General features: G+C 41.0%; 1 protein-coding gene across 1 annotated transcript in view; it reads left to right on the top strand.

Moving 5' to 3' along the window:
* The window catches only part of EPB41L2 (erythrocyte membrane protein band 4.1 like 2), a 235,655-nt gene that overhangs the window by 164,516 nt on the left and 45,322 nt on the right, over nt 1-25,817 (top strand). The window contains exons 8-12 of the mRNA XM_030886731.2: nt 1,230-1,317; nt 4,729-4,881; nt 5,412-5,509; nt 17,996-18,168; nt 25,497-25,669. Coding sequence (XP_030742591.1) covers nt 1,230-1,317; nt 4,729-4,881; nt 5,412-5,509; nt 17,996-18,168; nt 25,497-25,669 — 685 coding nt within the window. The remainder of the gene's footprint in view (nt 1-1,229; nt 1,318-4,728; nt 4,882-5,411; nt 5,510-17,995; nt 18,169-25,496; nt 25,670-25,817) is intronic.

Genomic DNA, 25,817 nt, shown 5'->3' with positions numbered 1-25,817 from the left:
CTTATAGCATTTGCTGGGAGTACTTAGGTGGTACAGCTGCTTACGGGCCCACCTGCTAATCAAAAGCTTATTAGTTCTAACCCACCACTGCAGACTGTATACCAGAACGAAGATAGGCGTGCTCTTTACTTTTGAATTATCACAGCTGTAAAATCCTACGGAGCAATTATACACTGTTCACATGGACTCATGTTGATTTGGAATTGACTTTGATGACAGTTACTCCCAATAGCCCACCACTTGTCTGTCCGTTTGACGAGCTGTGGTGGCCATGTGCATGTGTTCCTGTGATGCTGGAATGTTGCTGTGATCGCAGACATTTGAGCATAGTGTATGGGATTGTCCATTTTTTTTCCTGGTACTAATAAAGACATTATGGCACCCGGAGCCGTCCTTTCATTGTGTTTATGACTGTGCTCGTGAGAATAAGTGTTTTTATTAATGTCTACTTTTCCTAGGAGGAAACCTCCTTTCCTTTCTCCCACTCCTGCCGGTGGAGGCACTCTAAACTGCATGCAAGTATACTCACCCACACAGTAAACATACCAACAGATTGCTTGGCATTTGCTTATTCTGCCTCTTGCTTTTTGCATTACCATATTTTATAAGAAAGCCTGGGAAGATGGATGATGAGGCACCAGAATTTGTATCCGAAATATAGATAAGGATAGGTGTAGGGATGTAATTCAAACATTTCAGGTGGTTACACTATCCACAGAAGACTGCCTGTCATCTTAGCTAAGAATTACATAGATTACTTGAATACCATATTAAACTTTCAAAATCATCGTAGTATGGACAGAATTCAGTATGTGCCATCATGCTGTGAATTGAAGGACCAGTAATTCTGATCTTCATTTGAGCAGGCCTAGTGGAAAACAACATTTAGGACTCTGGATTTGTTTTAGAACAGTGAGAGCTTGTTGTTTTATTCTCAGTTAACTAATGTTGTGCCTCTTATTTATTGCTGTGGCTTTTCCTCCCAGTGGGGAAATTTAGGACTAGCAGAGTAAAGTGGGAGGAGGTATGCCTCCTTGCCATCAACAATTAGAGGATCTCAAGGGAAAAACGACCGGAGATTAACAGTGGAGTCTTCTAACTGGATTCCTACTTGTCTGTAAATGTAGCTGGGTTACTCCCTCCAGTTCCAACTCTGCATAGTGATATGCCCCAGTCCCCCAGTTTGGCTACATGTGAATAATAACAACATTGCTTCTTTTGATTCTTAGGGGCTTATCTCCAGCACAAGCAGATTCTCAATTCCTAGAAAATGCAAAGAGGCTCTCCATGTATGGTGTTGACCTGCATCGTGCCAAGGTACTGTACACGGAACAGTGGAGGAGACATTGCTCCAGTCCCACCCAGAGTTCTGAGAGGGCTCCAGTTTCTCAATAGCTTAGTTCATGTTGAGAGGGAAAAGCTACTCACCTCACTTGAGGCTGGTTCTCTATACTCTTATCTTTGGTGATTAATATTGGTGGAAGAACCACCTGTTCTCTGTCACCTTTGTTCTTCTTGTCCCCTAGAATGTAGCATAGGAAGTCCTGATTACAATATTTGACATAGCTCTAGGCAGTCCCCATTCAAGATAGCGTCCCCCCCACCCTTTGGTTTTACTGACAGTACTTCATTTTGCAAAACACGTTTTTCTGTAGTCATTAAATATTTTCCATTACTGTAAAAATTTATGTTCACCTTATAAAAATCAAGAGAAGTAAACAAGACAAGACTATAAAAGCCACTTAAAATTTCCTTACGCACACAAACATAACTAACATTTCAGTTCAGCCCCTTCCTTTTCTAGTTTTTGAGAGCTTGTCTTCCATGCTTTTCCTTTTTAAAGAGTTTTTATCTAATAGAGCATTCCTTAAAATTTTTGTCAGTTTATTCTTTATTTTGAATTAGTTGGGACTTTTACCTATCACATCTCACTTCAGACTTTTGAAAATGGGCTTCTACTCTTTGAGTATCAGTTTGTGAGGTTACTTTGTTCATACTTTGTTTCATTTCAGACAATTGATATAGATAGTTTTCCATGTCCGTTAATACTTTTCGTTGGCTTAATTTTTAATGAGTAGGGACTGCTGTAACTCAATTAATTTTTGAAAATCCATTCACATGAACCATTTCACTTAAGGTGTCAATGTTTCTCTTTTTCAGTTGTGTAAAACAATGCGGAAAGAGACTTGCTTAGGGCTGAGTGGTTAATCAGTCCCATCTGCCTATCATTTTCTGATAAGAACCTATTGTGGTCCGAGGCTGACTGCCCTAAGGGCACTGCTGGTCGCCTTGTTTTTGTTATATGATGGGGTCTGGCATGGGTAATAAGGGGAGGAGGAAAGGATGAACTTGACAAGATACGTCTCCGATGGCCTGGCTTGTCGCTGCTTCTCTTAACACACACCAATTTTTTGCTGGCTAATTTTTAGATAAATTTATAGATAAATTAGAAGACAATTCTGACCTGGCAATCCTGAAAGATTTCTAGACTCTCATTTTTAACATTGCATGTTAAAACCTTGTACTGTTACAGGTCTTATATGAGCTCTGAGTTCTTTGTGTGTACTTAAGATCAGAACACTTAAAAAACCAAAACAACAGACACCCCACCTCCAGCAGCATCGTTCAGTTTATTTTCTTATAGACTCATTGGATAATATTTGCTAAGATATTTGTAGTTTATTAAAAAGAATACTGGTAGCAATTTAAAATAAAATTACTTGTAGTTTATAATTTTGTGCCATTTTTCACTGTCTTAAGATTAGATACTTTTAACAGTGTTCTTGATAAGATATTAATTTAAGTTGGGGAGAGTTGAATACTAGGATTCATGTGCTGTGTGCTGTGATTCCCTTCTTACTCTCACTAATTTGAGAAGTGGTGAGTAGAGAAAATAGTTGTCAAAGAGAGGAGAAAGTGGTCTTGGATGGAACCATTACTGGGTGTGTGTGTATGTGTGGGTGGGGGTATCAGTAAGCCTGGTGTTGACTCACAGGGAGGAATTCTGGGTGTTAAATGCTGTTCCTTCCCTCACTCTGTGCCTTTTGATCTGCGAGGACTTTATAGAGACTGAACTCAATCAAGCCTTATAAAGAAGCCAGTGGTTAATGGGATTCTCTTGCTACCCATGTGTGGCAACTTCTTGGGGGCAGAACACAAGACAGAGAAGGGCTCATCTTTGTATTAATTTATTTTTCTGACTTTATTTCTAAACAGCAGACGGTAAATATGGAGAACATATTTTGTCCCTTTCACTTCCTGCCATTTATTTATAACTTCTATTTATATAAACACTGATAATTTTAAAACAATATGTGGAACTATGCAAAATGAACCAATTTGTTTGAATCCAGGTTATGTTGATTGACATAAAATAGTCTCAGTGTCCTGTCTAAACTTGCTTTAGACCAGAGGGCTTTTGTTCAGTGTTTCAGATTAGGCTTATCTTCTCACTTGTGGTCAGAACATGACCATCTCCTGCGATCTTTGGTCTTGCTCCCTGTCACCATGCCAGTGGTAGTTTGGCACGTACTCTCTGGGTCTGGTGCCAGGTTGCTTGGGCTGTGGCTGCCTCACCTCAGCTTTTAATTCTTTTCCTAGAGAGAATTATGGCTACCAGAGAAGAGTAAATAATGCACTTCATGTGTGTGTTTGTGTGTGTGTGTGCGTGCGTGCACACACGTATAAGTTTTTCCCCCTCCAAACCCGAGCAGGTGCACATGAATGTTCAGGTAACACAGCAGCAAAAGCAATTGGCGTTAATGAGCTTTGCCATTATTATTTTAAAAACACAAATAGAATTGTGTTCAATTTTTCTCAGAAATAAGTTGATTAACACCTTGTTTGCTTTTATTCAATTTGGATTTAGACTAAATATGGTGGTTCATTGGTTGTAAGAATTTGTTCCATGTTGCTAATGATGTCTGAAAGTATGGATATTTCTGGTAATATTATTACATTTTAAATGTCTTGAATGAGATCTAATTCTCCCCTGAAAAACAATGGTTTACAATTATTTTTGTCTGCCCATTGGGTTTTTTAAATACCAGGTTAGTAATCATTCTAGGTAGTTACCAAGCCCAAATAAGCCAGTTAGCTCTTGTCCAGTTCACGCACAGACTGCAGGCCATTGAAATGTGCTCTCCCAAGCAGTTGGATGTCAACTCTGTGTTCTCGATCAGATGCCGGGAAGGGTTCAGAACTTTCCACTTTGTCAGCGTGGGCAAGGCATTTTCACTGAAAGACTGGTATGTCACAGTATAGCATAATTTTTACAGTTAAGTAGCACAATTCGTCTGACTTGGTTTACTAAAGCAGAATGGCTAGATGTGCCTTAGAGTAGGCCAAGGGACTGTCCCCGAGGGCTGGACTAGGCTCCAGCAAGCCCTGTTTTATCACCCATAGCTGCAGAATCTCCTAATCTCATTTCCTTTCTTCCTCCTCAGCTCTTAGAGCAGCATTTGTTGATAACTCATTCATGTGCCTTTTGAAGAATATTGGCTGCCACAGTCATACTGCTGTAACTCATTGGAAAATCATTTTCTTTCTTGAAAATGAGTAGATTTGAGATGTGTGTATGTCCTGTTTCTAAGTAGCTCTCTTGCTGTCACTAAAATTTAAATTCAAGCCCATGAAATTGGTGTTCCTGGTCATAGTTTGAGGGAGATGGCTTCCTGAAGGCTATAATGTTCACATTTCTGACCACTACCACATGATTCTTCCTGGCAGGACTCTGAGGGTGTGGACATCAAGCTGGGTGTGTGTGCTAATGGACTCCTCATTTACAAGGACAGGCTGAGAATCAACCGTTTTGCTTGGCCGAAAATCTTGAAAATTTCCTATAAACGCAGCAACTTCTACATTAAAGTGAGGCCGGCAGAGGTAAGCACTTGCTTCATCCCCAGCTCGTCCGGGTGTCAGTTGTCAGGGTTTCACCCTTTGTGGGCTGAATTAGGGAAACATTGAATTCTTTCCCACTGCACTTTAAGCAAATTAACCGGTTCCTTACTTTCCTGGTAAAAAGAAAGAACTCAAAATTCTTGATAATTTATGCCTGCTTATATATTCTTCATGTTAAAAAATAAACCACCACCAAGCTTTCTGTAGAAAAGAGACACTAGAAAATGCACACAACGTTTTTCTTGTTGGATCTAGTATGTGACCAAAATCAAAGAGGAAGATGAAATTTGTTTACTGAACATTGATAGATACTGATTTAGATGTTTCTTGCTCTTCTTAGAAAAGAAAATCGACTCATAAAAATTAGCATTGTGAGCCTCTACAGAATTGCATATTGTAATATTTACCTTTTTAAGAAGAGTTACGTCTTACAGAAATAAATGTGTGGTTTGTGTTTTTCACTAGCCTTGAACCCACCAAATATGTTTATTTGTTTTGTGAATTTATTCCAGCTGGAGCAGTTTGAGAGTACCATTGGATTCAAACTACCAAAGCACCGGGCTGCTAAAAGGCTATGGAAAGTGTGCGTGGAGCATCATACTTTCTACAGGTATCTTTGAGTCAAAAGCTTAAGTAAATTGCTAGTAATATCCTGTCCATGTTAGGGAAGGAGAGCTTTGGTAGGCACTGTAGGTTAGGCATTGGGCTGCTAATGTCAAGGTCAGTGGTGTCCACAGCCCCTCCTTGGAAGAAAGATGAGGCTGCTGCTTCTGTAAAGATTTACAGTTTCAAAAACCCTCCAAAACCCTTGCTATGAGGTGGGATTCAACTCTGTGGCAGTGGGTTTTCTGATGTACTAGGAACTCGGGTCAAACAAATGCTATGCACTCAGCTGCAAACCAGTAGGGCAGCTATTTGAACCCACCAGCTGCTCCAGAGAACTGACCAGATGATCTGCTCCCATAAAGCTTATAGCCTAGAAAAGTCTATGGACAGCTATTCTCTGTCATGTAAGGTCTCTGTGAGCAGAACTCAGCCCTGCAGCACACAGCAAGTATTAAGAGGTGGTCGTGGGTAGTGTGACAGGTGCACCAACATCCTGGCTTTTTGGTGGTTCACTCTCCATGGTGCCAGAGCTCCTCTGTCTTTTGCTCCCTCTTGTGTCTTTCCGCTGCCCTGGCCACGCCTTGTCATCACTCAGAACAGTGGTCTAAGATAACATTTTCTAACTATAGCCCCCCTCTCCTCCTGTCACCACATCCCTGGAACCTTTATTTATTTTTTCCCCACTGTAATTCACATCACATACTCAGCAGGTGCTCTCACTAGTTCTTTCCTGGCTTACCTCCCATCTCAAGCCAGCGGGAGTCCTCTCTGGTCTGCCCATTTGCCCAACCCTTAGACAAAGATTAGTGTTGTGCTCTGACCTCACCACTTCTGTTACCACCTGTGCTACTAAGACATGCCTGAAATAGGACAAATATCATGATATAGTTATTTTTTAATAATTCAATAGCATAGTTTTGAATTAGTGCTACCATAAAAATATCCCTTCCAACGTCAGCTCAGGTCCTCGCTGCCACCAGAAAGTTCTTTTACACCCTTCCCTGTTTGAAGCCTCCGTGACCTTGAGGTTCCTCTCCATCACTACCTCTGCTCGCAGATGCCGTTCATTGTGCGGTTACACGATACTAGATGTGGTGGGTCATGGGCGCGCTTGGATTCATGTACATTTTCTTCGTGCCCCACAATTAAATATTACTCCCCTGCTCCCCACCCCTTCCCATTCTTTCATGTTTCTCCTGCTTCGAGGAGAAGATGGTGGTTCCTTTGTTGATCTCTATTTCATGCCTCAGACAAGAGTCAGCGTTGTCAGTTAGGTGCTCTTCAGTGGCTACCTTGGCCTTCTTCTGGTGACAAAACCAGTGCAGTGTTGATCGACTCCAACAGACGATCTCCTTGGTCTCACCAATCTTCACTTGTGTCCTGTCTCCTTTCATGTCTTCCTGCAAAGACATTCTTGTAGTTTGCTTATCTTCATTTCTGCCCTTTTTTTCCGTCATGTCGTCTTGTATAACGCACAGGTAGCCCCTTACTCTTCAAGTGTTTGCTCTCCCTCTTAGGTCTGTCTAGTCCTTATGTCTAGCCACACATGCTAGGTGTGTGGCTGTGCAAAAGTTACTCAGCTTTCCTGGGTCTCACTTTTTTCATTCATTTAGTGGTAAGAAGAGTATCTACTTTATAGGATGGTTTTAAAAATGCAATGAGATAACACATCTGAAACAACCTAGGACCATTTCTAGGATATGCTAATGGCCGTCATCAATCTCCTCCTCCTTACTTGGATTATTATCATTGTCATTCTTAGGCTAGAACCACAGTATTTTGTTTTTATGGGGAAATATCAGCTGGCAAAATGACTCCTCTTTGAAGTTGACAAATATCTATTTTTAAGACTTTTAACACTTAAGTTTTAGGGGGAGAAAAGCAACTCATGAAGCACACTGACTCTACCTGACTTAAACTGATGAAGTAAACCCAGGAAAGGATTGCAGTTTTTCTCGAAAAGCCATGAGAAATTTCTCCTAAAGACAGCATGAACCTGCCTTAGAGAAAGCTAGTAGCTAACACTCACGAGCTAAGTTACACATGTGTAGGCCAGATTGACAGCAGGTGCCCTGTCAAGTAATAATAATAATAATAAAAGCAATACGAATTTTGGAGATGATCACTGCTGATTACTGCGGTCAGACAGGAGCCAGTTGCTTTCTGTTACTCCCTCTCAGCTGTAGCTCCCACAGCCCAGGAAGCTGATGCTCGTGGGGAAAGTGCTTGTTTAGAAGCAAGGCAGTCAGGTCCCTAGCAGAGGCTGAGACCCAGTGCTGATTCTAAACGGCTGCCTTCCCTTCCATCCTTTACTTGCAGGAATTTGAGATGTGTGTTCACCTCGCAAAAGCCTCAGGCCCCCCTTTTACCTTTTGTGGACTACCACTAACTCAACACCACGTAGGTCAGGGTTTTCCTTTGGGGGAAATGACTAACAAAGGCACTGTGTTAAGTTAGATATAACTTTGCTTCTGAGTGAGCTAAGACAATGAATCTATTCCATAAAGGGCAAGTCCTAGTTTATCTGCGGAGTTCATAGAATCAGCAGCGGGTATTGTTCTGATTTATCACAAAAGGTGCAATGACTTCAGAAGACTTCAGCAGCCTCTTAAAAAATAAACACATCTTTCTATAACTTGATAAGCCATCAGCTAGACTGATACTGGAACAAGAACATATTAAAATTGTTATCCTTTCTTGATCCTTGGATTGAGCCTACCTACCACCTTTGGTAAGCCCTCTCCATGTATTAATTTTAATCTTTACTAAAACATACCTTAGATTATAGCAGATGCCATTATCCTCACTTTCTGTCTGGAGAAATTGAGCAAGAATGCAGCTAAGATGTGTGCTCATGATCATTCTGTTAGTAACTGGTTGAGATTCAAACTCGGGTGGTACTATGGCTCCTGGTGCTCACAAGTGTACCCCGACTATGCTGTATGGCTTGACGGTATTTATCGAATATGCACCATCTAGAATTTCTCAGTGCTTTCATTTTGTTTGTGTGCAACTAAGAAGTTGACAGGAAATCTTCCAGCTTGGTGTTAACACTGCCACTTAGACCCGGCATTGTAGAAGCAGGAGTCATTCCAAGTGAGCTGTTTCCAGCTGGCCTCGCAGAGAAACCTGCGCCAGCCCAGTTAGCTGTATGGTTCACGTTCGTAATTGATGTGTGCAAGTTTTCCTTAAATTATCCTTTCATTTTCCATAGAGGAACCTTAATGTTTTTTATTTTAATGACAGGATTTTCACCAAATTAAAATATTCCACTTCTTAATAAAATGTGGCCAGCGTACTTTGCTCATCTTACTGCAATCCTTTAATACCCCATCTACAAAGGCTGCCCCCTTTTGGTAGTGTCATAACTACCCAGACTGAAGTGACAAGTGTCTTGAAGTGGTTTTGGAGAAATTCTTTGGAAGATACGTGCTGTAATGGCAGGTTGTTGTGGCATGGACTGCAAAGATCGTTACGGAAGGGAATACTTGTTGCATGAACTTGAAATGATTGTGCCCTGCCCCTTATAGCTTGGCCTGTGTTTTGTGAGCCTGGTGCTGTAGTGGTTGGTTACAGGTTGGGCTGCTGACCACAGGTCAGCAACTGAAAACCATGAGCTACCCCGAGGGAGAACTATTTAAGTCTCGGAAACCCGCAGTGGCAGTTACGCTCCGTGTCTATGGCTGCTGTGAGTCAGAACTGACTTCACGGCCGGGAGTTTTCGGAATGAGTTAACATCCTTTTTAGAAAAAAACAAAAAACAAAAAAAAGCAAAAACAGAAAGCCAAAGCCCGTTTTGTCCTTTTTCCTTAATTGGCTGCAATTTTTATTTAATTGCAACTTAATTTCTTAATCATTTGTCATCAGACAAATGTCTTGAGTACATGGTCACCAGCTCTAGTCAAGCAAGAGTGTATTTCATTCCATTTTGAAATGAAATCGTTCATCTAGTACTTAATACATTGTGTTGCCTTTACAGTATTTTCTTGTATTTCTTAGATCCAGAATTTCTTTTAAGATGTCTTTCATAGAGTGCATATTTAGATAACTATTCTGAGATGTGTTTAACAACCAATTTTCTGCCCATTACCTTAACGAAAAAGAAATTCGGTTAAAGAATCATGGCATATAGAATTCTTCTCTCCTAGACTTCCACATTTGCTTGGCGTCATAGGCTTTCCCAGGCTTTGCCGCTGCGAACCTCCTTCACAATCACTTCGTGATCAAAAAAGAAAACTTCACTATTAAAAACATGCCTGCTTATATCAGTGAGGTTGCTTTATATTTTATTAACTTAAGACTGTCATACTCAGTAGTAGTCTTTGCTGCTGAAAATTTCAGCATCAGTAGTTGTAGAGCTTAGGACCCAACTTTATTCCTCCAAAATCTAGCACAGGAGAACTCAAGGAATTCCTAAATACTGTGACCTTCTAACACTGAGAAAGAGGACACTGCAAGATGAACATGTGTACATGTGTTGGACATTTTACCTACTTAGATTCAAGCATCTTTACAAAGCATAGTAGTGAGGGAGCCAGTATTTATTGAGCACCAGCTGTATAAAAGCTGGTTGGTGTCATAGTGGTTACATGTTGAGCTGCAAAGAGCATGGTCAGTAGTTTTAAACCACTAGCGTTTCCGCAGGAGAAAGATGAAACTTTCTACTCCCACAAGGGTTATAATCTCAGAAACCCACAGGGACAGTTCTACCCTGTGTTGTCATGCCACCACTATGAGGCAGAATCTGCTTGTTGGAAGTAATCGGGTTTTTTTTCATTTGTTTTTTTAGACCTACATAGGACCTATAATAGCACCACACGGAGTTCTATGAAATCATTTCTCAAAATTAAAGTTAAAAAACAAACATGATAGAAGGTTTTCATAGTTTGAAAAATGGTTTTCTCAAGCGTGAATAATTTCATAATCTTCTTTCCTTGTAAGTTCATTAATGTTAAATAAGAAAATTAAACCTTAAATATCAATCTATTTGCCCTTTTGTAATTTTTGTAATACCCAAACACAGGCATCAGTAGTTCTTGTTTTTGATTTTCAATTTGTTTCTAGAGAAGCCCTGTGAGGTAGTTGTGTTAGACAGGGTTCTCTAGAGAGATAAAACCAAATTGCTGATAATTTATTATATTTATTTATAAAGATAACTAGATATGTAACAAGAAATGAACTGTTAAATCATATACAGATGAATATATAATACAAGAAATGAACAGTTAAATTATAAAGCACTACAAATGGCTCAGTGCAACTCACTCCCGTGAGAGTGAGTTGTGAGACACTAGTAGTCCTTCAAGTCTAGTCTGCTGCCAGATCTTCCTCTATTTATAGAAAGAGCTAGGCTATGTCAGCACAGCAGCCAATCACAAGGCAGGTCACCAACTGTCAGCCAGGTCACCAACCGCCAGTCCCCAGCTCCAGAGATGTCTTACAGGGACCTCAACTTACAGTGACACAGTTCACCGGCTAGACGTCCCACAGGTAGTGTAGCCTGTAAGTTGAGGCACAGAACAAGCAAGGCAGCCGCACACTGGTCCGATGATCAAAGAGCGAGAGACAAGAAAGGCGAGGCCCACCAAGCCATTTATCTCTCAGCCCTTCAATTAATCCCACTTGTGTTTATCGGCCAGGCTGGCACAATAAACTGTCTCAGTAGTGAATGCACGGTTCTCCTCTGAGGTGTTTTTTAGAGTTGTGTTTTTCAACCCCCAGTAGTTACAGAGGCCCAGAATGCATGTAGTGGGTTGTGTGTTGGGTTATTAACAACAAGATCAGTAGTTCGAAAGCCACCAGCTGCTCCCCTGGAGAAAGACGAGATTTTCTACTCCCTTACAGATTTAGTCTCTGAAACCCAAGGGCAGAATATTTCCTGAGAAGACAATAAAGGTAAATGCTGACTGGGCAATCATGTTTTAAAGAGAATGAGTGTTTCTTACTCTCACTACATTGATGGGCTTGCTTATGATCCATAACCCTGTCTAGATCACTGCTTGCTTTCTCTTTCAAGATTTAATTTTGTTGTTGAGACTACACACAGAAAAACACACCTGGGTGTAAGAGCTTGTACATGCACAATTGAGTAGCATTGATTGCGTTCTTTGAGTTGCACAACTGTTCTCACCCTTTCTGAGTGAGTCCTCCCTCACTACTCACACAGTGAGCATAAGCTCACTGACCCCTAGATTTCTTGTCTGATCTCCCAGGTTGCTGTTGCCAATTTGATGCCATGTAGATATGCACAGTGGAAGAGCACCACACACAAGGCAGGGCCTCCGGACTAGTTAAACTACACTGTTGTGCACTTTTAAGATGACTTTAGGCAATATTTTTGGTTTAAAATATAAAGATAATCTCATGGCAGTAGTTTTAGAGGTCTATGTATCCTTCATGACTTCATAAAGTTTGAAGTAAATGAAGATTGAAATTCTATCCAGTATTTTCTCCCTTTTGTTTAATCATGATAGACAAGCACCATTCTCTTCTGGTCCTAGGGCAAAGGAACCAATTGTTTATAGAGGCAATTAGCCATACCCATTCATTTCTCATTTACTGCCAAGTAGTAAGTACATTTTATCTCAGAGTGCCCACGTCGGTGTTTGAGATTATAAATCTTTATGGGAGTAGAAAGCCTCATTCCTTTTCCTCATAGCAGCTTGTGGTTTCAAACTGCTGACCTTGAGGTTAGCAGTCCAAAGTGTAATCTATTATACTGTGAAACTAAAACCAAATTCAAAGTTACCGAGTTGATATCTTTATGTGAGTAGAAAACCTAATCTCTGTCCCTACACTGAAGATGTTGTGGTTCGCAGCTCAGAGTTGGTAACCCAGTACTCCACCAGGTTCCTTCATTGTTCCATGCCTTTCTCTTATTCCTGGCTCCTTTTTCCTCTGTTTCTCTAGGCAGATTGAGACCAACGGTTGTGTTTTGGATGGCCACTTGTAGGGTTTTAAAATCCCAGGCAGTATATAGCAAATAAGAAGGTAGAACAGAAGCACTAAACACATCATTAAGGCAGTTAACTGGGATATCCCATGAAACCATGACGCTGACTCTGCAAGGAGACTTTGGTTATGCATAAGCTGCCTCAGCAGCTACTCTTTTTTTTTTTTTTAGTGGTGGTGGTGGTGGTGGGGTGTCATTGTAAGTATACATATGTACAGCTTTTTCCAATTCAGCTTTTATTTGTGTGCAACTTAATTGACAGCAATGGAAATAGTTTCTGTTCAACTCTACCCATAGTCATTGTAATATTGCCATCACTGAAAATCTCTCTCCCTCCCTCTTACCCCTGGTAACAACTAAGTCATCTCTATGCATTGCCTTTTCTTGTCTTTTTATATAGGTGAGGCCTTAACAATATTTGTACATTTGTGATTGCCTTAATTCACTCAGCAGAAAATACTTAAGCTCCGTACACATTTTAGCGTGTATCAAGACTTAAAATTTTCCTTCTGACTGAATAATATTCCATTGTATGTAAGTACCAGGTCACTGCTTTTATAAGAGAGTATGTTTAGAGCACATGTGGCAGGATTGGTAGATAGAGAAACACATACTCAGGCCATGAGGCGAGGTTCTTCTTAGGTGCCGTCGAGTCTTGACCCTACGTACAACATAATGATACACTACACATGCCTGCACCATCCTCACAATTGCTGTGTTTGAGCCCTGGTTGCAGTACTGTGTCAATCCATCTTCTTCTTTATTACTGACCTCTGCCAAGTGTGATGTCCTTTTCTGGGGCCTGGGCCCTCCTAATAACAAGTCTTAAATGTGTGAGATAAAGTCTTGACGCCATCACTTCTAAGGAACATTCTAATTGTACTTGCTTCAAGATGGATTGGTTCATTTCCCCATAGTTATTCAATATTATTAGTCAACACTAATTTTAAATGTATCAGTTTTTTTTCTGGTCTTCTTTGCCCCTTGTCCAGCTTTCACGTGAGGTGATTAAAAGTACCCTGGCTCGGGGTTAGGTCCCCTTACCTGCAAAGTGATATCTTTGCTTTTAAACCGTTTCTCAAGACATCCTGTATAGAGTTGCCCAATGTTAGGAGACAACCAAAAACCAAACCCACTGCCATAGTCAATTTTTGACTTGTAGTGACCCTATAGGGCAGAGTACAGCTGCCCCTATTGGGTTTTGACCCTGTAAATCTTTATGGGAATAGAAAGTCTCATCTTTCTTCTGAGAGTGGTTGTTGGCTGTGTTGTTTAGTGTCATCGAGTTGGTTCGTTGTGTGCCATCCTCATAATTGTGCTTGAGCCCATACCTGTGCAGCCATGGCATTAATCTGTCTCTTTGAGAGCCTGCCTCTATTTTGTTGCCCCTCAAACCTAGCAACTATGATGTCGTTCTGCAAGTCCCTCCTGATAGCATGTCCAAAGTATGTAAGACAAAGTCTTTCCATTGTCCTGCCTCGATTGCTCATGATAAGTATGCAGAGCCATTTAACCTTTTTCACCTCATTTTCCTCCACTGCTCTAGAAAAGAGAGATTCCCCAAGTATGGATAAGTATGCCTCTTAAGTTTGTACTATTCTAGCACTCTAAGAAATGCAGATTTCCCAATCAATAATCTGAGGTGCTGGCCATCATCCTATTGAACTTTTTGAGCAGCATCACTTATGTTTCCTTGGAAACTATTGGAAGCCAAGAAATGTTACCAAGAAACATGTACAGTGCTCTAGGTGAATATACATGTCAAGAAAGCCAGATGCTATTGAGTCTTCTTTCTGTTGAGTTCTGCACACACTGCTGTATCATCTGGAGTGATAGTTCGCACAGTCATTCATTTGAGGATCTGAGTTGATAGAGGGCCTCCACTTTTGTATTTAACACATGCACCTTCACCTTGACTTAACTCAGTTCTCAGTATGTACTGTGAAGCAGAAGGAATTCAGCAGACATTCTTAAAATGGTAGAGAACTCTTTAAGAAAACATTTACTTGGAGAAGTAGAGAAAGCGTTGGAGAGATTCTCCATGTCCTGGAATTCTTGATTAAAATGGTCTTTCTATTTAATATGTTCTACTTCAACTCTAAGATGATTATTTTTAAAGACATTTTGCCAACTCTTCATCAAACAATGCGAAACTTTTCCAATTGAATTCCAGGCAGCATTGGCTCATTTATTAAAAACATGCTTTTACATCAGTCTGGAAGTATTTGACATCAAGAAAAGTTGAGTTCCTAAAAAAAAAAAAAAAGTTGAGTTCCTTTTTCATGAACCCATGGCTGAAGCAGTACGATTACACTGGCCAGAGAGGATGTTAGTCATATCAACAGACCCACTCTGTGTTGTCTTCTTCATGGGAAAGAATCATTTGATGAAACATTCTCAAGTTGGATGTGCCCTTCCCAGAAGAAATAGACATAAATATTAATCAGTAATGGTAATGGATTCTTCCTTGGCACTTAGAACTAAGAACAAGAATTTAGACATACATGTTTATATACGTGATTAAAGTGACTATAAATAACCTCTAATACATATTGCGAACAGCTGTTCTTTTGCTCAGTTTGAGAAAAGCATTTTGTTGTCATTGGGTGCCATTGAGTATGGTCCAATTCATAGCCGCCCTGTGCACAACAGAACGAAATAAAAAAAACCATATTACTCTTGAATACAACACTATGGATGTATTCCTCTTATCACCATCATAAAGCTCTGTGTATGTAGAGGATATTTTATTTATTTCTCCTCTTTAACAGAAACACTATAAAAGGGCAGTTGTAACAAACAGATTTATTCGTACAGTTTAGGAGGCTAGAAGTGCAAGTTTAAGGTTCTGGCTTTAGGGGAAGGCTCTCCCTCCAGTTTACCCTACAGGGGAAGGTCTTTGTCTCTTTGAGCTTCTGCTCTTAGTGATATTCTCCCCCCTGCCCAGTCTCTTCTCTCCTCAGCAGGTTTATATCTCATCTCTCAGAAGAGACTTAACTCAAGATACCCGTACGCTAATCCATCCTTATTAGAGGAAGACAGTACATTCCCAAAGGGGATCATAACCACAGGTATATAGGTTAGGTCTTAGACACACAGAGTTTCCCTCTCTATCCCCAAGTAAAGTTTTCCTGTGAAACCTAAACCCAAATCTCCTCAAGCATGGGAGCAGTGACCGTTAATTTATATGGGAAACTTTTCATTTCAATTTATCACCCCCCCAACCATTTTATTAGCATGTGTTTTACATATCATACAATCGATAGTTCAATCATATCCAGGAGAGTTGTACAATCATTACCACATCAATTTTAGAGTGTACCCCACCCCATGGGTACATAGCCTCTAAGATGAGTTATGTAACCAATCTGTTCTAGTGCTCCCTTCCCCCTTCATTATTTACTGCTGCTAGTCCCTTTCCCTCCCTGTCACCCACCCTCCACCCTTGTATTCCCAGTATCCTCTTGTATCAGTTACTTTCATTATGCACCCACTCCTCCTGTGCTTTACAGCTCGGAGACCCAAGAGAAAACAGTAAAACACAAAATTACACTAAGGTGGTGATAAAATCACAAGGACAAAAGTATAAATAATACATAAGAAGGAAAAGAACCCCAGCAACATTCAGAAGTGCAGGGAAGAAATTTCTGTCATGAAACCTGTAAGAGATACTTGCACCCAGACAAATTAAGGTCGTGTTTACAGGGAGGTCAACTGGCCAAGTTTCAAGTTCGATCCAGCCTAATCAGGATTACAGTGGTCTCTGCCTGATCGTAAGGCTGTTCCAGACTTGCCTGTGGCGAGAGCGGATCTGCCAGCTTCTCAGTCTGACTAGATACGGTGCAGATGAGTTTGGGCTCCCACTGTCCCTCCTAGCCCTCCACAAACTGGGTGTTCATAATTTTAGCTCGGATGCTTTTCTCCTCACCGTATTCGAGTTTTGTAATTGTCACCTTTGAATCACACAAGCTGGTGTGCTTCTTCCATGTGAAATTAGTTGACTCCTTGCTTAGATGGCTCCTTGTTCGAAAATAAGCTTTTAAGAACCCAGACACTATTCTGATTGGTAGCTGGACACCATCTGCTTTCTTCACCATACTTGGCTTTAGCATCCTTCTATTCTGTGATCATTTCATGAAGGTGAGTAGGGCCATGCTGTAAAAACCGATTATTAAATTGGAGCTAAGGTATAGTGCAAGCCCCAAACCCATTCTTGGATCCAAGCTTTTGTTTTTGGCTGTAACTTGGGAATTAGCATATGTCATATTCCCTGGTTCAATCATGTTAAACGTAATTGTATAATTCCTTCCATAATCAGATTCTAAAACATACTTTTCCTTTCTGGACTTCTTGACATCACGTCTCTCTTATCACCCACACCCGCTATAGCCCCCTTCCCTCCAAACCCTTGCTATATTTGCTGTCCCTATAGGCTCAATGTCCCTGGATTTCATTTACTGAGAAACAAATAACACACCTTCAAGAGGCTGAGCCCCAATGGCGAAGCACCTCTGAGATACACCCTAATAGAAACAAGTATAAGCAGAATATAACAGAATGGCCGTCACAGGCTTGCCAGGATAATAATGTATCTGAATACAGCCAACAGGGCCTTGATGTAGCAAGAACTTGTTTTTCACCAGCCAACAGTACACCACTCTTGGTACAGCTGTCTTCTGCTTCCTTCAGACATCATTTATTTTCTGGCTTAAGTCCTCAGGTACAAGTGTGTCTGGGGGTTGAGTTCAGTTCACCCGGTGAAGTTTATATGGGAAACATTTTTGAGTTGTTTCCAGATCCCCAAATAACTTCCTAAATAATACCAAGTAACATGTAAAAATGCTCCATTGGTATATCATGTTGAGAGAAGCAGCCCCAAACTCTGACAGCTTCAGGGAAGGAACTCAGGGACACCAACACCCCAGGCAGGGCACTTGGTGCCTGCTGCTGCTTTTTCTTACATTATTGCTTGGGTGAAAGTGTGCAGACCAGATTGGCTTCCCATTCAACAACTTACACAGCTTTTCCATGACATTGTTTATAACATATGCTACCTCTCAGAGGGCTTGCTACAAGCCAAATGCTGAATACCTGTTTTGCTTTTCAACATTTTTCCCCCCAAGTAAAAATCTTCTTCGTATTTCTTTCAGTTAGTGAAAACACCACTATTATAGGACTTTCTTAAAAATGATGTGACATAAAGCGAACTTGAAAAGCGGGGTATACTGCTTTTCCTGGTGGGGGGTTAATAATTAAATCCATAACAAGGTTTATAAACAGTCTTTTTCATTAGCAGCATTTCAGCAAACTTTTGAAAAGCAGGGGATACTGCTGTTCCAGGTGGGGTGGGGGTGGCGGTTAATAATTAAATTCATAACAAGGTTTATAAACGGTCTTTTTCATTAACAGCATTTTAAAAAATTGGGTCAACATGCTTGCTAAAATGAGATATTAAGATACTTGTGTATCTTAAGTTTAAAGAAAAACCCAAACAACATAAAATCTAATTTTATCCCTTGTTTTCTGCCCTCCTTCCAGGCTTGTGTCTCCAGAGCAGCCACCAAAGGCCAAGTTCTTGACCTTAGGGTCCAAGTTTCGCTACAGTGGCCGCACCCAAGCCCAGACCCGCCAGGCCAGCATCCTCATTGACAGGCCTGCTCCCCATTTTGAGCGTACCTCTAGCAAGCGGGGGTCCAGGAGTCTGGATGGAAGTAAGTACATTAAAAATGGTTCTGGAGTCTTTAACCTTTCTCATTCATCAGTTCAAAAAGCTCCCACTGAAGCTCTCCCAAGGTCCCAATATATGAATAACTTTCATAACTCCCAAGGGTTCATTTTACACATAACTACACTATAGATTTTTTTTTAATCATTATTAGGGGCTTGTACAATTCTTATCACAATCCATACATACATCCATTGCGTCAAGCACATATGTACATTTGTTGCCCTCATCCTTCTCAAAACATTTGCCTTCTATTTGAGCCCTTAATATCGGCTGCTCATTTTCCTCCTCCTTCCCCACTCCCTCCCCCCTCCCTCATGAACCCTTCATAATTCATAAATTATTATTTTGTCATCACACTATAGATTTCTAATGGAGAACTATGGTGTACATTTGAATCATTTATCTGTTATAATTTTAATTATTTGCAAGTTTGTAATTTTATAGAGTTTTGAAGGGAAATAAACAGATACCCTTTCTCATGTCTGTGTCTCATTACCTTTTCCTAACAAATATCAAAAATATGCCAGCCCATGTCATAAGCCTTGATGTAGTCCCTTTTTGGTGTCCTGAGAGAAAGAAGTCATTACTGGTTTCTGGAATACTGTCTGGTTTTGAGCTATGAGGATCTGTAGTTCTTAATACTGTGCATTTTAGCATCTAAAATGCACAGCAAACCAGTGCCTTTTCCTTGAGATGTATGAACTGTGCTTAAGGAAGCCGGCCATCTTGTATGGGCAGTTAGGGCGGTGGGTTAGAGGAAGCCCATTTCTGAAAACAATGAATTTCCCAAGTCAGTGCAGCAAACATGGCACAGTAACCCATTCTTTTTTCTCCTCTGTGTTTCGGACACGAATTCATCAGATGAGCAAGTCTACAAAAGGATAATTGTATTATTGTGAAAAATAGGCTTTTCATTGCTAATGGATGACCAGCCAGCCAGGGGGCTCTTTGATTAGGGCTTGCTTTCTCCTTCCCCAGCGCAAAACCAGGCTGTAACCTGGTACTGAGCTTCAGTCTTCCCTGAGCTCCCCATTTACTGACAGGTGTCATGTTTTTCTTTTTTCCTGTTTACTTTTAAAATATAGAATTAGTTAGATTAATTTCTAACTCTCACTTTAAAGCTTGGCAACTTATAACAATCTAGTATTACATGTAAAGTAAAAATCAATCTAATATCTAAAGGCCAAGTGATTAAGTCTATATCTAGTACACCTAAAACCAAAGTACACAGTCAAACCAAAAGAAGGAGGCAAATCAAATGTTTGAGAGAACTCGCAGCTAAAATGCTTATGCCATTAGGGATGGATGATAGCCAGGAAATACAATAAGTCAGGGCATTGTTAAATAGTCTTACCAGGAAAGGAGGGCCGAAGAACCCTTGAACTATGGCTTTAAAGATGAGCATAAGACAGCTGCGTGGAGATCAGGGGAGGGTATAGATGGGCTCGGCTCGAGTCATGCAGGGCCTTTCTATTCTAGGCGCTGTAGGAAACACTGAAGGGTGAACTCCAGAGCAGCGGTTCTCAACCTGTGGGTCGTGACCCCTTTGGGGATTGACGACCCTTTCACAGGGGTCATCCAATTCATAACAGTAGCAAAGTTATAGTTGTGAAATAGGAACGGGAATAATTTTATGGTTGGGGGGGTCACCACAACATGAGGAACTGTTAAGCGTTGCGGCATTAGGAAGGTTGAGAACCACTGCTCTACAGTGAGCAAGCTCACTCAATGGCACACAATCAGTGTTACCTTTTTAAAAAGTCAGGTGTTATAATAGGGTAGGGGAAGCTGAAGAGAACTAGTACAGGTAAATATGATGGTGGTCTCTCCTTGGTAGGAGATTAGTCATTTGGTATTATGGACCAAGTATATGGCCTTACAAAGTTCTCAAGAGTGTGGGAGATCTGTATTGGCTGAAAAAAATTTGTTAGCTTCAAAAACACACAAACGTTGCAAAATGAAATGAATACATGTTAAGACTGCCGGGTCTTTTTGTTTTTAATTTATTTTTTGCTTGTTTTGTTTTATTAGCTGTTGTTGATTTATTTTTTTGTCTTTTTCGTTATGCTTTGATATGCTTTGTTTTTGCACGTATTATTGTCTTAAGTATGTCCATCTGGACAAGATAGGCAAGATGAACAATCCAGACGAGAGAACAATGGGAATGGCAGTTCTGGGGGTACACGGTGAAGGGAGAGATGAGGGGAAAAGAGGGGGGCTGCCAAAAAACTCAGAGACAAGGGAAGAATAAGTGATGGCGAGGAGGGCATAGGATGCTTGCGGGGCTGGGGGCGGTTCTATCAAGGGCAGTGTAGCCAAGAGGAATTACCAAAACCGGAATGAAGGCTAAACGTGATAGTGGGACAGGAGGAAAGTAAGAGGAAATGGAGGAAAGAACTAGGAGGCATAGGGCAGTTATAGAGGTCTAAATATAGGCATGTATATATGTAAATATATTTACATACCATGATGGGAATAGCGCTATGTGCACATATTTATAAAGTATTACGGTAACAGATGGACATTGGGCCTCCACTCAAGTACTCCCTCAACGAAAGAACAATTTGTTCTACTAACACTGCACTCTTTGATGTTCACCTTCTCTGACATGATTGCTGAAGACAAAGTGGGTGCATAAGCAAATAGCGTGAAGAAAGCTGATGGTGCCTGGCTTTCAAAAGATAGTGTCTGAACAGGGCACTAACTCACCCAAGGGGAGGGTATTGTTTATATCTCCACAGGGAAAGAGAGACCAGACTTCAATCTGGTGCTCCAAGACACGAATGCAACATACCAGCATGAAGCCAGGAACCAATAGAGTGGTCTGATGCGCCGGCCCCACTCTCAACTAAGTGGACAGCCCGCCACCCCGCAAAGAATTCACTTCAGAGCACTGACGCTACAACTCAGGGAGAGGGACATGTTTGATCAGCGCACACAGGAGAAATCGAAGGGGGAGGAAGAGACAGTAGAGCACCCACCAAGCGCGGAGGACGATAGCCCCTCTCAGAGCAGCCCGTGAACAGAGAGGACCATAAGGCAAGCCCCACTATGAGACACAGCATTCATCACTGACCCATAGCCCTACAGGGGACAACACTGGAGACACGGTGTGGGAATTGCGCCCAATCTAACTCCACCACACTGAGGCAAAACACTTAGGGCATGCAACAGAAAATCAAGGGGAGCACAGCAAGGAAGTCCTCAGGGAATACCAAAAATAGACTTTGGACCCAGGGTGTGGCACCCCATGGCTTGGCCAGAACACATCCCTAAAGGTCCACAAACAGACCTTGAACTATTTACAGCTTTTTCTTTTTTTGGTTTGTTTTGCCCTGTTTTTGTGCATATTATTATCTGCAGGTCTATCTAGATAAGATAGGTGGAATAAACCATCTGGAGGAGAAAACAATAGGACTGACAGTTCCAAGGGAACATGGGAGAAGGAGGCGGGGGAAGGAAGGAAGTCTTGTTAACAAACCCAGGGTGAAGGGAACAACAAGTGATCTAAAATTGTTGTGTATGAGGGTGTAAGAGGCCTGGTAGGGCTTGATCAAGGGCAGTGTAACCAAGAAGAATTACTGAAACCCAAATGAAGGCTGAGCATGATAGTGGGACAAGAGAAAAGTCAAAGGAAATAGAGGAAAAAAGTAGGAGGCAAAGGGCATTTATAGAGGTCTAAATAAAGGCATGCACATGTGTAAATTTATATATGATGATGGGGAAATAGATCTATGTGCATATATTTATAGGTTTAGTATTAAGGTAGCAGATGAACATTGGACATCTACTGAAATACTCCCTCTACAAATGAACATTCTGTTCTATTAAACTGGCATTCCATGATGATCAACTTGCCGACACGATCGCTGAAGACAAAGCGGGTGTGTAAGCAAATGTGGTGAAGAAAGCTGATGTTGCAGCGTCTGGGGTTTTCAAGGCTTGAAAACAAGCAAGCATCCATCGTGCTGAGAAGCAACAAAGCCCACATGGAAGGAAGCACACCAGCCTGTGTGATCATGAGGTGTTGAAGGGATCAGGTTACTAGGCATCAAAGAACAAAAAAACCCTATCATTGTGAATGAGGGGGATTGTGCAGTGGACACCCAAAGCCCATCTGTAGGCAACTGGACTTCCCCTTACAGAAGGGATTTGGGGAGGAGATGAGCCAGTCAGGGTACAGTGTAACACTGATGAAACATAAAACTTTCCTCTAGTTCTTTAATGCTTCCTTCCCCCCACTATCATGATCCCAATTCTACCTTTCAAATCTGGCTAGACCAGAACATGTATATGGGTACAGAAAAGAGCTTGGAACACAGGGAATCCATAACAGATAAACCACTGAAGACCAATAAGGGGATGTGTGATAATAGGAGGGAGGGTAAGGTTTGCGGGGTGTGCGTGGGAGGAGTAAGGTGGAACTGATCACAATGATTGATGTATGGTCCCCATGCCAGGAGGACGAACAGCAGGAAAGTGGTTGAAAGCAGACAGCTGTCGGTGGAAGACATGCAATACAAAGAAAAAATAATTTATAAATTATCAAGGGGGCATGGGGGAGGGTGAGTGGGGGGAATGAGCTGATGCCAGGGCTCATGTAGAAAGAAAATATTTTGGAAAAGATAACATGTACAGATGTGTTTGACAAAGTGGATATATGTATGGATTGTGATAAAGAGTTGTAAGAGCGAGCCCCCAATAAGATGATTGAAAAAAACAAAACAAAACTGCCAGGTCAGCATTTTGTTAGCTTCATTAAATTTTAATTTGATATTAAAATTCCAGTAATATTACCCTTAAAAACATGTCTAGGTCAGATTTTCTCATTTTTGATATAATTTTTTAACAAAGCGTGTGTGTGTGTGTGTGTGTGTGTGTGTGTTGGGTTTTAGAAATTGTAATTAGTCACCAGTTTTTCATAGCCATATACTTTGAAAGGAAAACAATAAAATCTCAAAAAGGTTAAAAAAAACCCCAGGAAAATATACTTATTTAAAAAAAATTTTTAAATCATTTTATTGGTGGCTCATACAACTCTTATCACATTCCATCCATACATCAACTATATAAAGCACATTTGTACATTTGTTAACTCTCATCATTCTCAAAATATTTGCTCTCCACGTAAGCCCCCGGCATCAGCTCCTCATTTTCCCCCTTTCCTTTTTGCTCCTCCCTTCCTCATGAACCCTGGATAATTTATAAATTATTATTATGTCATGTCTTACACTGTCTGATGTCTCCCTTCACCCACTTTTCTGTCGTCCATCCCCCAGGCAGGAGGTTTTATGTAGATCCCTGTAATCGGTTCCTCCTCTCTACCCCACCCTCTCTCCACCCTCCCAGTATCACCACTCTCATCACTGGTCCTGAAGGGATCACCAGCCCTGGATTCCCTGTGTTTCCAATTCCTATCTGTACCAGTGTACATCCTCTGGTCTAGTCAGATTTGTAAGGTAGAATTGGAATCATTATAGTGGGGTGGGGAGGTAACATTTAGGAACTAGAGGAAAGTTGTATGTTTCATTGTTGCTGTACCCTGTACCCTGACTGGCTCATCTCCTGCCCACAACCCTTTGGTAAGGGGATGTCCAGTTGCCTACAGATGGGCTTTGGGTCCCCACTCTGCACTCCCCCTCATTCACAATAAGATTTTTTGTTCTTTGATGCCTGATACCTGATCCCTTTGACACCTTGTGATCACACCAGGCTGGTGTGCTTCTTCCATGTGGGCTTCATTGCTTCTGAGCTAGATGGCCGCTTGTTTACCTTCAGCCCTTTAAGTCCCCAGATGCTATATCTTTTGACAGCCGGGCACCATCAGTTTTCTTCACCATATTTGCTTATACACCCATTTGTCTTCAGTGATTGTAGCGGGGAGGTGAGCACACAATGATATGATTTTTGTTGTTGTTGTTCTTTGATGTCTGATACCTGATCTCTTCAGCACTTCATGATCACACTGGCTGGTATGCTTCTTCCATGTGGGCTTCTTAGCTTCTGAGCTAGATGGCTGCTCCTTTACCTTCAAGTCTTTAAGACCCTAAATGCTATATCTTTTGATAGGCAGGCTTCATCAGCTTTGTTCGCTACATTTGCTTATGCGCCCACTTTGTCTTCAGAGATTGTGTCAGGAAGGTGGTGAGCGTTACGGAATGCCAGTTTAATAGAACAAAGTGTTCTTGCATGTAGCGAGTACTTGAGTGTTGGCCAAATGTCCATGTGCTACCTTAATACTCTATAAATATATGCACATAAATCTATTTCCCAATTCTTATATATTATATAAGGAAAATATACTTATTAAAAGAATTGATTGTAATGCTCAATATAATGTGATGTATGGACTTTCGAAAAGCAAGAGAATTTTAGGGTTATTAGGGGAAGAGAAAAATTCAGGCTCCTGGCATTTAAGGGAAGTGAACAAAGCATGAGCCAGATATTTGGTAAAAAAGAGCAGAATTGGCAAAGGAAGAGCTTTAGCTCAAAAAGTGCCTTGTGACCCACAGGTTAGAAGTTCTTGGCCCCTCCCAAGTTCCATGTGGTATATAGCCCCTGCCCTTCAGGAGAGTTGAGTCCCAATGGCCTCTGTATTAACAGGGTTTCTTTCTTAGTGGCGTGCAGCCAGACAAATGATGTCAGTACAATCCTCTGTATACAGGAAATTCCTTCTTGAGGTCAACGCACTTTTGGCTTGGTCTACAGTGAGATAAAATTTCAACATGATACTTGTTCTTGTCCATCTGTTGGGGACTGTAGAAGGTGAAAGGAACCTAGGAAATTAATCATATAATTTTATAAGTAATTTTTCAGTAAATATATTCATGAGCAAGTTTAGGCAAGACCAAAGAGACCTAGAGAATTAAACTACTGCTTTTAAGTTTTCGTTCCAACTGGTGTTTCAGCTGATCTTAGAGCTCCTCCTATTGACCAATGCCATGATCAGATAATAGTCTTAAAAAATTTAGGATTTGCAAGTTTGCAGTTTTACATGTTTTCACCAAGTTGATTCCAACTCTTGGCAACCCCATGTACCACTGAATAGAACTATTCTATGGTATTTTCTTGGTTGTAGACTTTCCATGATGCTCCTGGGTGGGTTTGAACTACTAAACTTTAGGTTAATAGTTAAGTGCAAGCCTAGGTGTAGTTTAACCATGGATTTATTTTGCAAATTCGTGTTTTCAGACCTTAACCAGTATCCTGCCTCTTAATTATATGCTGTTTATCTCCATAAGAGGAAAATATTTTTTTAATGTCTTATCCTTTGCGTGTCTTAAAGTATTTCACATTGTAATTCTTTACTAGCTTTGATTGGTGTTGAGGACCAAAGTCTCATGAAGGAGTTTTCTGGTCCTGCTGAAGAGGCCTTTGCATATGGTCCTGGAGTTGTGAGTGCTGTTGGGGTACAGGTTGAAGACAGCAGAAGAGATGTCAGAAGCCCCACAAAAGCCCTGCATGTGCAACTCAGTGAAGGAAAGGTATGGTAACGTCTTACAATATAGGATTTTAAACTTATGCTAAGGCAAGTGGCTACCTGCTGGCATTTGTTGTTTTAGATATTAACTATCAGCACATTAAAATTAGTCTGCTCTATATTGATGTCAGTTCCTAATTTTCAAAAAATAT

Source organism: Echinops telfairi, unplaced genomic scaffold (genome assembly GCF_000313985.2).
Source record: "Echinops telfairi isolate 266 unplaced genomic scaffold, ASM31398v2 ScPeMD7_3533;HRSCAF=4204_0, whole genome shotgun sequence".
NCBI classification, from domain to species: domain Eukaryota; kingdom Metazoa; phylum Chordata; class Mammalia; order Afrosoricida; family Tenrecidae; genus Echinops; species Echinops telfairi.
The sequence above is the reverse complement of the archived record's forward strand: the minus strand, read 5'-3'. Positions and strand labels throughout refer to the sequence as shown.